This window comes from Mesoplodon mirus (genome assembly GCF_964341445.2).
Source record: "Mesoplodon mirus genome assembly, chromosome: 4".
In the NCBI taxonomy this organism is placed as follows: domain Eukaryota; kingdom Metazoa; phylum Chordata; class Mammalia; order Artiodactyla; family Ziphiidae; genus Mesoplodon; species Mesoplodon mirus.
The window spans coordinates 58,201,077-58,217,224 of NC_138979.1; the positions used below are offsets into that span (position 1 = coordinate 58,201,077).

Sequence of the window (16,148 nt, forward strand, 5' to 3'; positions counted from 1 at the left end):
TTTGTAAGCATCTGCCAAACTGTTTTTTAAACCATTAGGCCATATTACATTCTCTTCTGTAGCATATGAACTTTGCAGTTGCTCTCCATGCTTGTCAACACTTGGTGTTGTCATTTTAAGGATTTTAGACATTCTAATAGGTGTGTATCTCACTGTAGTTTTAATTTGCATTTCCCACAGACTAAGGATGTTGAACATCTTTTAATGTGCTTTTTTGTCATCCATATATTTATCTTCTTTGGTGAGGTGTCTGTTCAGATCTTTTGCACATTCAAATTTTGTTATGTTGTTTGCTTTCTTGTTAGTGACTTGTAAGAGTTCTTTATAGATTCTGGCTACAAGTCCTTTAATGGATATGTGAGTTGTAAATATTTTCTCCCAGTCTGTGGCTTCTCTTTTCATTTTTTTTTTTACAGTGTCTTTCCAAGAGCATAAGTTGTTAATTTTGATGAAGTCCAGTTCATCACTTGAAAAAAAGATCATGCTTTGGGACTGTACCTAAAGAAATCTTTACTCCCAATCCATCCCTGGAATAGATATTTGTTTATCTATTCATCGCTTGATGGACACTTGAGTTTCTTTTACCTTTTGGCTATTGTGAATAAAGCTGATATGGTCATTGGCATTCAGGTATCTGTTTGAGTCCCTGCCTTCATTTCTTTGCATTAGTATATACCTAGGAGTGGAATTGCTGAGTCTTAATGATAATTCTGTGTTTTACTCTTGGGGGAACTGCCAGGTTGTTTTCCACAGCATCTGTACCATTTTAGTATTCCTGTCATCAGTGTATGAGGGGTTCCAGTTTCTCCGTATCCTCACCAACTCTTGTGATTTTGTTTTGTTTTGTTTTTAATTGTAACCATCCTCGTCAGTTTGAAGTGGTTCTGGTTTTGTGTACAGTAATTCCCCTACATACGAACCTTCAAGTTGCGAAAATTCAGAGATGCAAATGCTCATTTTCATGTCCAGTCGTGTAAGATCACGTGTCTGGTGTACATTGTCATGTGCGTGCGTTCTCTACAAGTGGTTGGGCTTTTGTGTACTTTACTATACAGCAGTGGTCCCCAACTTTTTTGGCACCAGGGACTGATTTCGTGGAGGACAATTTTTCCATGGACCAGGGTTGGGGGTGGGGATGGTTTCGGGATGATTCAAGTGTTGTGCACTTTATTTCTATTATTATTACATTGTAATATACAATGAAATAATTGTACAACTCACCATAATGCTGATAGGAGGCAGAGCTCAGGCGGTAATGTGAGTGATGGGATGTGGCTGTAAATACAGATGAAGCTTTGCTCGCTCGCCTGCCGCTCACTTCCTGCTGTGCAGCCCAGTTCCTAACAAGCCACAGACTAGTACTGGTCTGGGGGTTGGGGACCCCGGCTGTACAGTACTGTATAGAGTACCGTAGTACAGTATCTTTACTTCAAGCCCAGGATGTCTGGAAGCAAGCGTAAAAGTAGCGGTGGTGTAGCTGGTACTGCTAAGAAGTGCCAAGTGATAACAATGGAAACAGAAGTGAAAATAATTGAGAGTGTGGAGCAAGGCGAAAAGATGGTAGATATCGCTCATTCTTAAAACATGAATCGTTCAACCATTGGCATGATTCTAAAGAACAAGGACAAGATCATGGAACGTGTAAAGTCTGCTGTGCCGATGAAGTGGACAATATCATTAATATCAAAGAAACATGGAAAAGTGATAGAGGAGATGAGGAAACTTCTCAGTGTATGGATGCAGTATCAGCATCAAGTCCCACTCAGTTTAATGCTGATTGAAGAGAAAGCTAAAAGCCTTTATGAAGACTTGAAGAAACACGGTGAAGAATCAGATTGCACATCTTTTAATGCCAGCCTTGGCTGGTTTCATCAGTTCAAGGCTAGAGCCAACCTTCACGATGTAAAAGTAAGTGTCAAGGCAGCAAGTGCAGATACAGTAGCTGTCCGGGAATTTCCTGAAACGCTTTGAGAAATTATTGATGAAGGCGAGTATTTACCTGAGCAGGTTCTTAATGTGGATGAGACAGAACTATCCTGGAAGAGGCTGCCAGACCAAAGCTACATCAGTAAGGAGGAAAAGTTGATGCCAGGCTATAAAGCAGCAAAGGATAAGCTAACTGTTGTTTGCTGGCAATGCTTCCAGTGATATGAAGCTGAAGCCTCTCTTAGCTTATCATTGAGAGAACGCAAGAGCCCTTAAAGACATAGCCAAGGGCTCTCTTCCTGTTGTGTGGAAGAGTAACCCCAAAGCCTGGGTTACACAGGCCATTTTACAGGACTGGTTTTTCTACCACTTTATCCCAGAGGTAGAGAAATATTGCTTGGAGAAGGACATCCCATTCCAACATTCTTTTGCTGATTGACAGTGCTCCGGGCCACCCGCCATTCATAGATGACTTTCATCCCAACGTCAGAGTAGTGCATCTGCCACCGAATACTACGTCGCTCGTCCAACCTATGGACCAGGGAGTTATAGCGACTTTCAAGAAATATTATTTACATCACACTTTTCGTCAGGCAGTAAAGGTGAGTGACAAATCAGGAACAACCTTGCAACAATTTTGGAGGGACTGTAACATCTACAAGGCCATAAAAAACATTGACTTTGCTTGCCATGAGGTTACAGCCATCACCATGAATGGGGTTTGGAAGAACCTTTACCCACAGTTTGTTCACAATTTTTGTGGATTTGAGGTGCGTGGGGAGTCCAAAGAGGTCTTCAGCAACTTAGTGTGACCCTCAGTGAGAAGCTGGAGCTAGATCTGCAAGGGGACTATAGTGACTTTCCTTTACTACTTTTGCAAAGTCTGTATTCCTTGTGTGTGGTCTGTGAAGCTTCTCTTCCATTGTCTCTTCAGTCGGCATGTGATCTGATGGAGATTTCTCCAAACATCCAATCACCCCTCATCCTGCCCCCCCAAAAGTGTGTACATCTCTTTAAATCTTGTGATAGATGACAGGCTACAGTGGGGCTGAGGAATAGGGGATAATTGCTAGATCACTCACACAGCTCTCTCAACAGATTCAGCAGTCTCTTTCTTCATCAAGCATTCCCCTGGTTGCTATGTGTCTGATCAGGTTCAGAGTTCTGAAATCATTGATTCTGATTTTTTTCCCCCCAGCTTAATGGTTGTTTGGGAGGAGGAATTAACTCCTGGAGCTTTCTATTCTACCATTTTCTCTGATGTCACCTATGATCTACTTTGTGTTAATTTTTGCATATGGTGTACTATATAACTCAAAGCACTTTCCCCCCACTGCATATGGGTATCCAGTTGTTCTGGCACCATTCATTGAAAAGACTGTTCTTTTTCAACTAAATTGCCTTTGCACCTTTGTCAAAAATCAGTCGTTCATATATATGTGGATATATTTCAAGATTCTCTATTCTGCTCCATAGATTTATTTTTTTCCTCTTTTTTTTTTTTGCGGTACGTGGGCCTCTCACTGTCGTGGCCTCTCCCATTGCGGAGCACAGGCTCTGGACGCGCAGGCTCAGCATCCATGGCTCACAGCCCTAGCCGCTCCGCGGCATGTGGGATCTTCCCGGACCGGGGCACGAACCCGTGTCCCCTGCATCGGCAGGCGGACTCTCAACCACTGCGCCACCAGGGAAGCCCCATAGATCTATTTTTTTAATCTAGACACCAACATCACACTGTCTTAATTACTGTAGCTTTATAATAAGTTTCAAAATCAAGTGGTATTGACCCTCTAGCTTTGTTCTTCTTTTTCAAAGTTGTTTTAGCTCTTCTAGGTCCTTTGCATTTCCACATGAAGTTTAGAAGCACCTTATCAATTTCTTAAAAAAAAAACTAGCTAGGATTTTTATTGGGTTACATTGAATCTGTAGATCAGTTTGGAAACAACTGATATCTTAACCACATTGAGTCATCTGATCCATGAACACTGTCTATCTCTTCATTTATTTGGGTCCTTAATTTCTCTGAGCAATATTTGGCATTTTTCAATGCACAGGTCTAGCTCCTCTTTTGTCAGTTTTATGCCTGAGTATTTCATTTTGAGGGGATGCTACTATAAATGTGTTTTTAAAATTTCAATTTCTTATTGTTTACTGCTAATTTATAGAAATAGCACAGATTTTTGTATATGATTGTTACCTTATTAAACTCACTTATTCTAATACCTTTTGGTAGATTCTATCAGATTTTATACATAGATCATCATGTTGTCTGTGAATAGATGGTTTTAGTTATTTTTCAATCCTGATGTTTTTTCTTTCTTTTTCTTGCCTTATTGCACTGGCAAGAATGTCCAGTACATTGCTGAATAGAAATGATGAGCAGATGTCACTGTCTTGTTTCTAATTCTTTAGTCTCTCATCTTTAATTGTAATTTTTTTGTTTGTTTTTTTGTTTTAATTAATTTATTTATTTCGGCACGGGATCTTCGTTGCAGCATGCGGGACCCTTCGTTGCGGCAAGCAGGCTTCTCTAGTTGTGGTTCCAGAGCACGCAGGCTCAGTGGTTGTAGAACACAGGCTTAGCTGCCCCGCAGCATGTGGGATCCTAGTTCTCTGACCAGGGATTGAACCCATGTCTCCTGCATTGGAAGGCAGATTCTTAACCACTGGACCACCAGGGAAGTCCCTAAGTGTAATGTTGACTGTAAATTTTTCATAGAAATCCTTTATTGGGTTGAGGAAGTTCACTTCTATTCCTGGTTTGCTGAGAGTTTTTTTAAAAATCAGGAATGGATGTTAAATTTTTGTCACATGCTTTTTCTGCATCTATTGAAATGACAACATATTGTTTCTTTTTTAGTTTGTTAATCTAGTGACTTGAATGTTGAAACAACCCTGCATTCTTGGGATAAATCTCTCTTGGTTATGATGTATTATCCTTTTTTTTATATGGTTGGATTTGATTTGTGAAAGTTCTGTTAAGAATGTTTGTATTTATGTTCATGAGAGGTAACAGTTGGTAATTTTCTTTTAATGTCCTTGTCTTGTTTTGGTACTGGAGTAATACTGTCATAAAATGAGTTGCAAAATATTCTCTTTTTAATTTGGGGGCAAGTGTTTGTTTAGAATTTGTATTACTCTTTGCTTAAATGTTTGATAGAATTCTTCAGTTTTTTTAAACAGTTTATGTAGAATTGGTACTATTTCTTTCTTAAATATTTGGTGGAATTCCACAGAGAAAACATCTGGGCCTAGACTTTTCTTTCAGGAAAGATATTTAACTACAAATTCAAACTTTAAACTAGATATAGAGCTATTCAGGTTATCTATTTGGTAGTTTTTGTTTTTCAAGAAATTTGTTTTTTCTAAGTTGTCAATTTTTGGCTGAAAGGTGTTCATGATATTCTCCTATAAACTTTTCTTGTTTATAGAATCTGTAGTGATGTTACCTCTTATTCCTTATATTTATTTTTCTTTTCTTCTTTTCCTTAGTAGTCTTGCTAGAGGTTTATCAATTTTATTGATCTTCAAAAAGAAACTAGCTTCTGGTGTTGTTGATTTTTCTCTATTTTTTTGGTTACAGAGTATTCCATTATGTGAATGTTTAGTCAGTCATTCTCCTATTGTTGATATTTTGCATAAGGATAATCTTAATGGGAACTGTGTGACTAATTTATATGATGAAAATGACAAAACCTTAAGGATATGAATAAATAGACACAGATACAGTACTCCAGGATGGGAAGATTAAAGCTGTAAAGTTATATAAAGATGTCAGCCCTCAAAATAATTCATGGGTTTATTGTAATTCTACTCAAAATACCATTGAGCTTTGAGAATCATGGCAAAAGGATTCAGAAGTTTATCTAGATGATAAAACATTTGAGTTGATGTTAAAGTTCTGAAAAAAGAAGAATGGATGGAGAGAAACCTGATAGAAGATATTAAAACATAGTGAAACTATAACAATTAAAAAACAGAGTGCCAGCACCAGGATAAAAAAGACCAATGAGAAAGTAGCCTGGGAATGGAACATGTTGGTTATAAGGATTTAATATATGATAAAGGAAGCACACATATCCATAGGGAAGAAGGATTATTTAACAAATGGTGTTAGTATAACTAAGCAATTTGGAGAAACAAAAAATTTAGATTTTTAAAAAATATCACATACTAAAATAAGTTCCAGATGGATTGATAATTACATAGAAACAAGAAGCCAAAGAATTGATTGTGTACTGATTGAACCTAAGAGGGGGAACAACACGAATTTACAAGGAGGTGGTTGACAGATTAGACTACATAAAACTTAACTTTTGTATCATCCCAAAATGTAGCCAAAATGAAAAAACATAACAGACTGGGGGAAATATTTGCAGCAGATTTCCAAAGGGTTAATATTGTTTATATATGAAACTCTTATGCAGATGTAAAAATGGGCATAGGACAAGATTAGACAATTAACTAAATAAGAAGTTAAAAACAAGAAAAAAGTTCTTAATACAAACTAAACTACTAAGGAGTTGCCCAGATCCCCCATTAAATTAGCAGCAACTCCCGTGCAGGCCAGACTAGGATGCATTTAGTAGATGCACAAATTGCTAATGGTCTTATAGTGTTACAAGCATTTGCAAACCACTCTTGTGATATGTCAAGATTCATTTTAAAAAATCTCCATACTTTTTGACCCAGAAAACCCACATCTGGGAATTGATCCAAAGAAAATAATAGCTACCCCCTCCCACCCCGTTCCAAAAAACAAACGTATAAGCCCTGTATACAGAGTCATTTCAAATAATGAAAAATTAGAAAAACCTAAATGGTTTATCAAGGGAGCAATTAAAATTTTCATACACCCCACATATAGTATGCAATGCAATAATTAAAATATGGTAATAGAGATTGTAATTGAAAATGTGGTGAATAATTTTTTTAAAGCAAGCTTTTAAATTTATGTGTAATTTGATTGAAAAGAAATATGTAAAAATGACAAGCAGTTATGATGAGGGTATAGTGGGTAATTCTTTTCCTGTTTTCTATGATTCAGTATAATGCTAGGCTGCATTAATAGAAGTACAGCACACTTAGATCAGGGGAGCTAATTAATAGACCTATGTTTTGAGAAGAGCATGGGCTTTGGAAATGTGTAGATCTGACTTACAGTTCGCGTTCTACTTACCTAGTATGAGGCCTTGACAGTTGCATAACTACTTTGAACCTCAATTTCTAAATCTGAAAAAAGAGTACATTTCTTTATGATTGTTGTATGGATTAACAGTAGTAGATGATAGTTGTTGATAAAAATATTGTTCTTGTCATATCACATCTGAATAATAAGTCAGCTTACAAGCAATCATAAATTTCAATGGCAAACAACTAAGATTAATTTTTCACTTACGTTGCTTATTAGCTGTGGATTGGTTGTGGCTCTGCTCTGTTCTCTCCACTCTAGAATCAAGGCAGACTGGAAAGAAAGATGTTGAAACCCAAGGATAGTTCTTAGAGGTCTGCTCCACAGTGGTACACTTCTACTCATATTTCATTGGCCAAGGCATCGGTGGCACTGGGTCATATTCCTCCTGTGGGGATGGGCCAATACAGAGGGGCAGCAAATATTTTGGAGAAATAGTATGCTATGGCAGAGTGTGTTCAATTCTGGCTGTCACTTTAAAAGTGTGATAGACTGGGATATGTCCAGAGGAGAAAGATTAGAATGGTGAGTAATTCTGAAGTCTTGCCTGACGTACAGTGGCAAGAGTCGATGGAGAGAGAGGGGGCACATTAATGCTGTCTAAAATATTTGAAGAATGGCTATGACTGGATATGCTATATGACATCAGTGGGTGGGAGTTACAGCATTATATATTTTGATTCAGTGTAAGGGCATAAGGAGGAAGGGAGACAGAAAAGGAAATTGGTGCTTGTTTTAAATACCTTACCTCATCTAAATTTAAAATAATCCTATGAGGGGTTTTGTGCTCGTGTATGTTTATGTTTAAATATTGAAGAAAACAGATTCAGAGTGGATAAGTACCTAAGGTCACATGGCAAATAAGTGGTAGAACCAGTTTGGAATCCAGGTGTATGTGATCTCATCTCTTTCCACTAAACTTTGCTACTCTGTTGGGCTGCAAGCTTTCTTACAATTACACTGTTTATCACCAGTCATCTTCTGCTTGACAAGGTGATGGCTTCTCTTCCCCCATCTCTAAAAGGGTTCAAACAAAGTATAAATGGAAGAATTGAAAGGAAGGTTGAACTCTATCTAGATCAATGGTCTGCAAGCTCATTTGATTATTTGTACCTTTCAACAAAATAATTTAGCATATACCATGTATATGTTATATATGTTAAACAATTATATTGATATTGTATATGCTATAAAACACACCAAAAATAGAAGTTAAAAAAGTTAAGATTTGACATGAAATTTTAGATATTTTTGTGAATTAGATTTTATGGAAAATCTCAACTTTAGAAACTTCTATTTTACAGGTGGATATTTTTTCCTTTAACCCTATGGATTGTCTTGTGTACCCACTGAGATGCATACCCCCAACATCGGAGGTCATTGTTTTGGATGATTTGTAAGACTCATTTTTCAGTATGAAGATTCCATGATTCTGTTTGGCCTGAACTTTTCTGAAAGCGATGATGATAGCTTAATTAACTTTTAGAAAAGTTTTTAAATAGTCTTATCTAAGACCAAAACTATAAATTCACTGGCATTCATAGCAAAATTAAACCTGAAAATCAAATAGTATGAAAGATGCTCTTCCAGGTAAACAGTAATAACCCCATGAGCATTTATATATAAGAGGATGTAAAAAGGGGTTACTATTAAGCAATAAACCTGATTTCTATGTCTGGCTCAAGAAACAGCCTTGTTATTTTAGTCGTATCTTCTCTATCTAAATCTGCATGTGTGTGTGTCCAAAACTTTCTGTACTCATGTATTTTAAAATGAATGTGAAATTTTGCCCAGAGAATAATATTAATTTTGGTACTTGGGAAATTATTTTATCAATAGCACTGTTTTAGAATGGAGCCAGAAATCTAAATCAGGATAAGCCTACTGGACTAAAATCTTTATAGAAACATATCCTCTAAGAAGCAAAAGAAGTTACTTTCATTGCCTGACAGAGGAAACTGTTTGCTTTTCTACATTCTGGTCCTTGGTTATCTGCCTTTTGCCACGTTGATATTTCATGATTAAGATAACTTTCTGGTTAGTAACTGTTTCTTGGGGATAGAGTTTTTAAGAAAAAACCTTCCCAGATCACAGAAAGCAGAAAAGCAAATGTAGACTTTAAAAGATACTCCTATATTGACATGAAATTGTAGTTCAACAGTGTTCTTTTGCATTTCTTTCTCATAGTGATACATTTGTACAGCTTTTTGACATTTGTGTTTGGTGGTAATTTTGGAGGAAGTGTTGCTTGCAGGCAAATCATCTGAAACAATGACCTCCGGATGTTGTGGGTATGCATCTCAGTGGGTACACAAGACGATCCATAGGGATAAAGGAAAATATATCCACCTGTAAAACAGAAGTTTCTAAAGTTGAGATTTTTCCATAAAATCTAATTCACAAAAATATCTAAAATTTCATGTCAAATCTTAACTTTTTTAACTTCTATTTTTGGTGTGTTTTATAGCATATACAATATCAATATAATAGTTTAACATACATAACATATACATGGTATATGCTAAATTATTTTGCTGAAAGGTATAAATAATCAAATGAGCTTGCAGACCATTGATCTAGATAGAGTTCAACCTTCCTTTCACTTCTTCCATTTATACTTTGTTTGAACCCTTTTAGAGATGGGTTCAGCTCCTTTTTCTGTACCAGTTTAAGTGCCCCACAGGCCAGGAGTTCCTTGGTAATAACTTTCAGTGATCCATTTGTTCTAGAAAATTATCCTGGAAAAGGACAGTTTAAATAATTAAGTTTGGTATTTCTTAATTTTTAGTCTTTTGTTCATTCAACAAACAGTCATTCAGGGCTTCTTTGTGCCAAGCACTGAGGAAATATTAGTGAACAAGAGGGATATTGACCACTGATTTTAAAAATAGACATAACGTGTATTAAAAGCCAATAGAAATATTGTTGCTCACGGCAGTGCCCTGTAGGAATCCCTGGTCTTCACTGACCTGTGCTTCCCTGCCTGTTCTCTTGCTCTTTTCTCTCTCCCCACCTCCACTTCCCTCCCTCCCTTCCTTCCCTTCTTATAACTCCTTTCCTCCTTTGAGATAGTGACCACAGGCACATTTTGATGTCAATTCATCTAAGCGTAGGAGAAACTATATATGATATTTATTGTATAAAACTTGGCATGGTATAGTTAGATGGGAGATGATCAAATTCTTAATTTGCCTTCAAGTCCAACTGTCATCTTACCTGTGCAGATCTCAAGGTGTATGTATATGTTTGTTACTTAGCTCAGAAGCCATGTATCCTTAAATGGGTTTATATTATTTTAAATAAAATTAATATCAGCATGTTTTTATACAAGTATGCTTTTTAGATGCAGACATATATATGATTAGATATTTGGCACATATCTTATTTTTCAGTGTCTTAACTGAGTTATCTAAACTCTAGAATCCATCCTACTTAATTTAAAGGTGTGTGAATGGTTGGGTTTTTTTGTTTTGTTTGCTGTTGTGTTCTATATTGATGAATTTGAAGGTAATTAAAAATATAATTCTTTTCTTCTTTAGCATCAGACAACAGTCAGCGCTTTCGAGAAACCTGTTTTGCATTTGCATTGACACCACAACAAGTGCAGCAAATCAGTAGTTCCATGTAAGTTGTCTTCGAGTGTAACTTGCAGCTTGACCTTTCAATCCAGTTTTGTCTATAAGTGACTTTTTAAAACAGTGTATTGGATGAGTATTATTGTCGTGCAAATATTAGTATTGAAAATACTATTATATCGGGCTTCCCTGGTGGCGCAGTGGTTGAGAGTCCGCCTGCCGATGCAGGGGACACGGGTTCATGCCCCAGTCCGGGAAGATCCCACGTGCTGCGGAGCAGCTGGGCCTGTGAGCCATGGCTGCTGAGCCTGCGCGTCCGGAGCCTGTGCTCTGCAATGGGAGAGGCCACAACAGTGAGAGGCCCGCGTACCGCAAAAAAAAAAAAAAAAAAAAAAAGAAAGAAAATACTATTATAGTGTTAGTTAACCCTAATAACTGTTAATATTTCTGATAAATTTGAAATACTTTCTGGAGTAACAGTGTCTTTGAATCAGCTTTCCTCTGTATATCTTTAAAATAACTGTAGTTCTTACTCTGTCTTTTCTAGGGATATTTCTGGGACCAAATGTGACTTCACAGTGCAGGTCCAGTTAAGGTACAGTGTTGCTACAGTACATATCCAAAGTTTAAAAGTTAATATTCCTTCAAGATTTAAAAAATCTACCTGATTTTCAGTAAGTAAATTGAAAGTATTGGGTTTAGATGTTTGGGTGAGGGAAAACCTTTTCCTGTTATGATACATCCTAATTACTATCAAAGTTAGATTTTAATGTAGCAAGTCATGTGCCATATATTTAACCATATTTCTCTATTTTGGTTGCCCTTGGTTGGTTGAGAAGCTCCAGCTAATGATATGTTTAAATATGGTGGTCAGCTCTTTAGAAGTACCAAGCTTTATGAAAGCAAAGACCTTATCTGCATGAGTGGCAGACTACTGTAGAGAAAGAACTAATACTTAGGTTAAGTCTACAGTGTCTCATGGACTAACAAGAACCAAAATAGTCTAATTTGTTTTGTCCTGTATTTTTAAACCATTAATTTAAATACTCTCTAATTTAGATTCCATGTGAGACATCTCTTGATAGATTGTAAAGACGAAATTTTACAATTTGGAAAACGAAAATTTTCCAACATGCTACTGCCCATATTCAGTTTCTTTTCTTAGCCCATTTCTTCTAAGAATATCTAAGACATCTTTTATGTTAATATGTCTCTCTCTTGTTGCTTACATAAACCATCTTATGCTGTTCTTTTTACTCAGTGACTATCCTTGTGTAAACCTAAGTGTCCTACATTGTTCTTGTTGCAATAGGGATAGAAGAGGAAATACAAGACAGTTGTTTTCCTCAACAAGCTGTTTTCCCTATAAAGTGGGAAGGATAAGTCAAGCAGATAGCCCAGTCTCAATAATCAGATACTAAGTTGTATGTACAGATTATAAATACACTAGGAGATCAGAAAAGAGATGAAAGCACCAGCTCAGTGCTTCATGGAATAATGTGAAAAACTCTGATCTAGGTTCAAAAATAGTGTGATGAAAACTGAGAAAGCAGAGGAGAGGCTGAGGTCTTGGTTTTGGAAGGCACTGACAAAGGTGTTTCTGTGTAAAAGGTACTTTTTCCTCTGTCAGGGGCAGACTATGATAATGACTGAATAAATTAAAGGACTAAAATATGGTGCCTTTGTAATTAATTATATATCGCTGGAATATTTTTTACTTCCCTGCCTCAGTAGTTTACATTTTGTTCATACTGATATGTGACTTTGTCCTTTAAAACAGTGGTTTTCAGACTGTTGCTTGGAGCCACTGTTTGGGGGCTACCCTCTGGCTACCATTCTCTCCCCCAACCCCCCAATTGCCCCACCTGACACACACATATACACACACTCTGAACCAAAGTAATGTGGCTTTGATCTGTTCTACATGTTTGACTTCTGGGTTAGTTTTCATTTGAGGAGAGTATCCCAAGACTGAAATAAAGTTTGAAAACCGTAGCTCTAAAACAAAAGATCTAGTTACTATCCTTAGTATTAACGTACGCATGCATTCTTTAAAGCAGCAAAGAGGTATGGTTCACATTCCAAAGGAAGGTTTTCTTTCTAAGATCAATGCAGAGATTCTAAGGGGATCTTGACGGTTAAAAATGGCTTAGCCATCAAATTTATCTCCAGAATTTGATGAAAAAAGAACCATTTTGTATTATATTTGGTAATTGTTAGGTGGTTCTTTGTATTTTACGAAATTGTTTTCATCCCCACCCTCCTCACCCCCTACAGCAATCCTAGTGTATTAAGTTGGGAGTGTATACCTTGCACTATCCTAATTATAAGTCTTTATCGAAAACATGAAAACAATTTGGTCAGAATTAGGATCAATATTTTCTCTATTAGATTCCTAATCTGTTTTCATTTATCTGTTTCCCCTCCCCACCCCCATGAACTCCTATATAGAAACTTTCTGCTCTTGTTCCCCACTTTTAAAATCGTTTTTTTCTCTTCGGTTTGTAAGGGTGATTTAGATTTTCACTTTTTACTTAATTGAATAGGAGTCAACTTGTCATATATTGCTTTTCTGTAGCTTCAGGCAGCCAGGTTCATGTTTCTAATTTATCTCTGCATCGGAGTAATTGATTTAAAACTTTATGGCATCCTCTTACTGTTGCAAAGTAAAGAACTGGCCTGTAATAGAAGCTTCTGCTGGGGTTAGAGATAATCTTGTGGGGTTTGACATCTGTTTGCTAAGTATATTTTGAGAAAATCTTTGTAGATTAGTAATTGTCAACCTTTATATGGATCTCTAACCCCTTTGAGAATCTAATGGAAGCTATAGATTGTCCCTGCTTAAAGAAGACCATATATTTATATGTACCCATAAAATTTTACATAGAAAATTGTCCCATTTTGTGGACACTCCCTCACACACAGATTGCATGGCAGGTAGATCAAGATGTTGAGAGAAGATGTTTGTGCATGATGAATATTTCACAGAATTCAGAGATAGCATTCTTCTTAACATGTAACTCAAAGGTGCTGTGAACATTCTGTAAAGTGGAATGAGCCTCAGCTCTGTATTGGGAATAAGGAAGTATAATAATCAAGAATAGTTGTCTTAAATAGCAAATTAATAATTTATTTCTTGATCTATGTAAGAATGGAGTGAGAATGTACAAATTATGTAGTTGTCCTTGGTTTTCCCAAAAGATAATGCATTTAATTTAGAAATAAATGTTTTCATGAGTTTCTAAAATAGTATTCTAAACATATGTGGGTATAATACAATTAATGTTATTATTCAGCATCTTCAGTTTTCAGGGAATAATGGAGTACCTGGGCTTGGTGGACAGAACTTGATCCTGGGGATGGACTTCTAGCATTTTCAGTATAGTCTGCTGAGAACCAAAAAAAATGTTTCACAGACCAATAAATTTGAGAACTACTATATATTTATATTTCCCTCTTAAAAAGTTACAGTTATTGTTAGCCTAGCTCTGAGAAGTTCTATATGGAGGAAACTTAACTTAATTTTTTGATTCAAAATTTCTTAAATTTATTCAACCACAGAGCACTTCCCCACCTCCTCCCCCCAAAAACATGCTTGAACAAATGACTGGAAATATTATGAAGACAACTATAGGTTGGTAGTCGTGACCACTGAAACTCTACATTGACAGAATTATTTATTTTGAACCTATTTCATGTATTTATTCAGTTTAGTAATTTTTTGCTGCTGTTATTAAGTTTGACCATCTTTTAGATTAGCTATGGAACAAAAATATTAATGTGGTGTCATCCTTTAATAAAGGTAATTAAACTTGTCCTTTATTGTTTAGGTTTTGTTTATCAGAAACCAGTTGTCCACAAGAAGATCACTTCCCACCCAATCTTTGTGTGAAAGTGAATACAAAACCTTGCAGCCTTCCAGTAAGTCCCAAAAGCTATTTTTTAAAAAGTGCATTGCCAACATAGCTAGCAAATAAGTCATCACAGCTGTTGTTAATCATACTTTTTCATTAAGAAAACATCTTTATTTGGGATATATATTCATGTGACTGAGTGAAACACTTGTACCAACTATGTACAATTAACAGCTGTGACATTAGCTATGGAGACATAGTCTAGGAGTTGGGTGTGGTAACTTTAGTGTTTTACTGAATTTTGGAAAGACGAGATTGTTTCAACAAAACCTCAGATGTATTCGTGTGAGTCTGGAAGCTTTGGTTGAATAGAGATTTGAAGAATGCTGTGCCTTTAAGAGAGGAGTGGGGGCTGTTATTGTTCACCTTTAAAATAGTCCTTATATACTTATCCAAGCTCTTTATGAATTCAACCTGATTCTTAAATTTTAGAGATTTTTAAGTTCTGCCACCAGTATTTTTCTCAGGCTTACTATGAGACTGTATGGTTGTTTAGAGAAACATACAGGAAGCTCTTACAAATGTTTACTTCTCTACTTTTAAATGAAAATACTCATATTTTCTCATATGTAGTTTGTAGGTTTTTTTTTTTAAGGAATGGAAGTTGAAATAATTGTGGAAATAATAAGTAGAAATAAATTATATTTCATCCTTAGGGTTATCTTCCACCTACTAAAAATGGTGTGGAACCAAAGCGACCCAGCCGACCAATTAATATCACCTCACTTGTCCGATTGTCCACAACTGTACCAAACACCATTGTTGTTTCATGGACTGCAGAAATTGGAAGAGTAAGTAAATTTTTGTTTCTACCAGATTTTTGTATTATAAGGAATGGTTAATCTCCATGGCTACCTGAGCTTGTATGTAAATAAAAGGAGTTGCAAAAGGATTTATTTTTGTCTCACAATGAATTTTCAACATGTTCCCATTTAAAAAAATGGAATCTTGCCGTACCCAGTGTTCTATAACCTGATAACTTTCACTGAGTAATTTTCATAAACATCTTCCTATGTCATTTCATGTTCATCTGCATGATTTTAAAAGGCTACATCATATTCCAATATGATATTCCCTGTTGTTGAACATTTATTTGGTTGATTGATTACTATTTCAAAGAACATTTTGAAAACCATCCTAGTAGCTCTAACTTTGCATACATACATGGTAATTTCCTTAGAGTAAATTCCCAGGAGTGGAATTGCTGAGTCAAAGAGCATCAGAATTTAAAGAAATTTTGTGTACATCGGCAGATTGCCTTACCAAAAGATGTTGTACAGATTTATTCTCTGACTTTGTGTTTATTCACGTGCCCGTTGACGGATAACTTTGAGTTTTATTTTCTTTAGGATCTCTACTAATTTTAATAGGTAAATAGTGGTACCACGTTTTAATTAGTACTCCTCTTATTATTATTGAGGTTGGACATATTTTATGTTTGTGATTATTCACCTATAAAAATCATATCAGTATCTATTTCTGTATTGCTGTTTTTATTGTTTATGAGTTCTTTATATATTGATTTAACCCTCTTTTACATGT

The 16,148-nt window shown here is 36.0% G+C and overlaps 1 protein-coding gene across 1 annotated transcript in view; it reads left to right on the forward strand.

Annotated features, from left to right (window-relative positions):
• Nucleotides 1-16,148, forward strand: part of PIAS1 (protein inhibitor of activated STAT 1) — a 124,556-nt gene that overhangs the window by 64,136 nt on the left and 44,272 nt on the right. Inside the window, exons 3-6 of the mRNA XM_082619356.1 lie at nucleotides 10,657-10,741; nucleotides 11,240-11,287; nucleotides 14,523-14,613; nucleotides 15,263-15,397. Of these exons, the coding sequence (XP_082475482.1) occupies nucleotides 10,657-10,741; nucleotides 11,240-11,287; nucleotides 14,523-14,613; nucleotides 15,263-15,397 (359 nt within the window). The remainder of the gene's footprint in view (nucleotides 1-10,656; nucleotides 10,742-11,239; nucleotides 11,288-14,522; nucleotides 14,614-15,262; nucleotides 15,398-16,148) is intronic.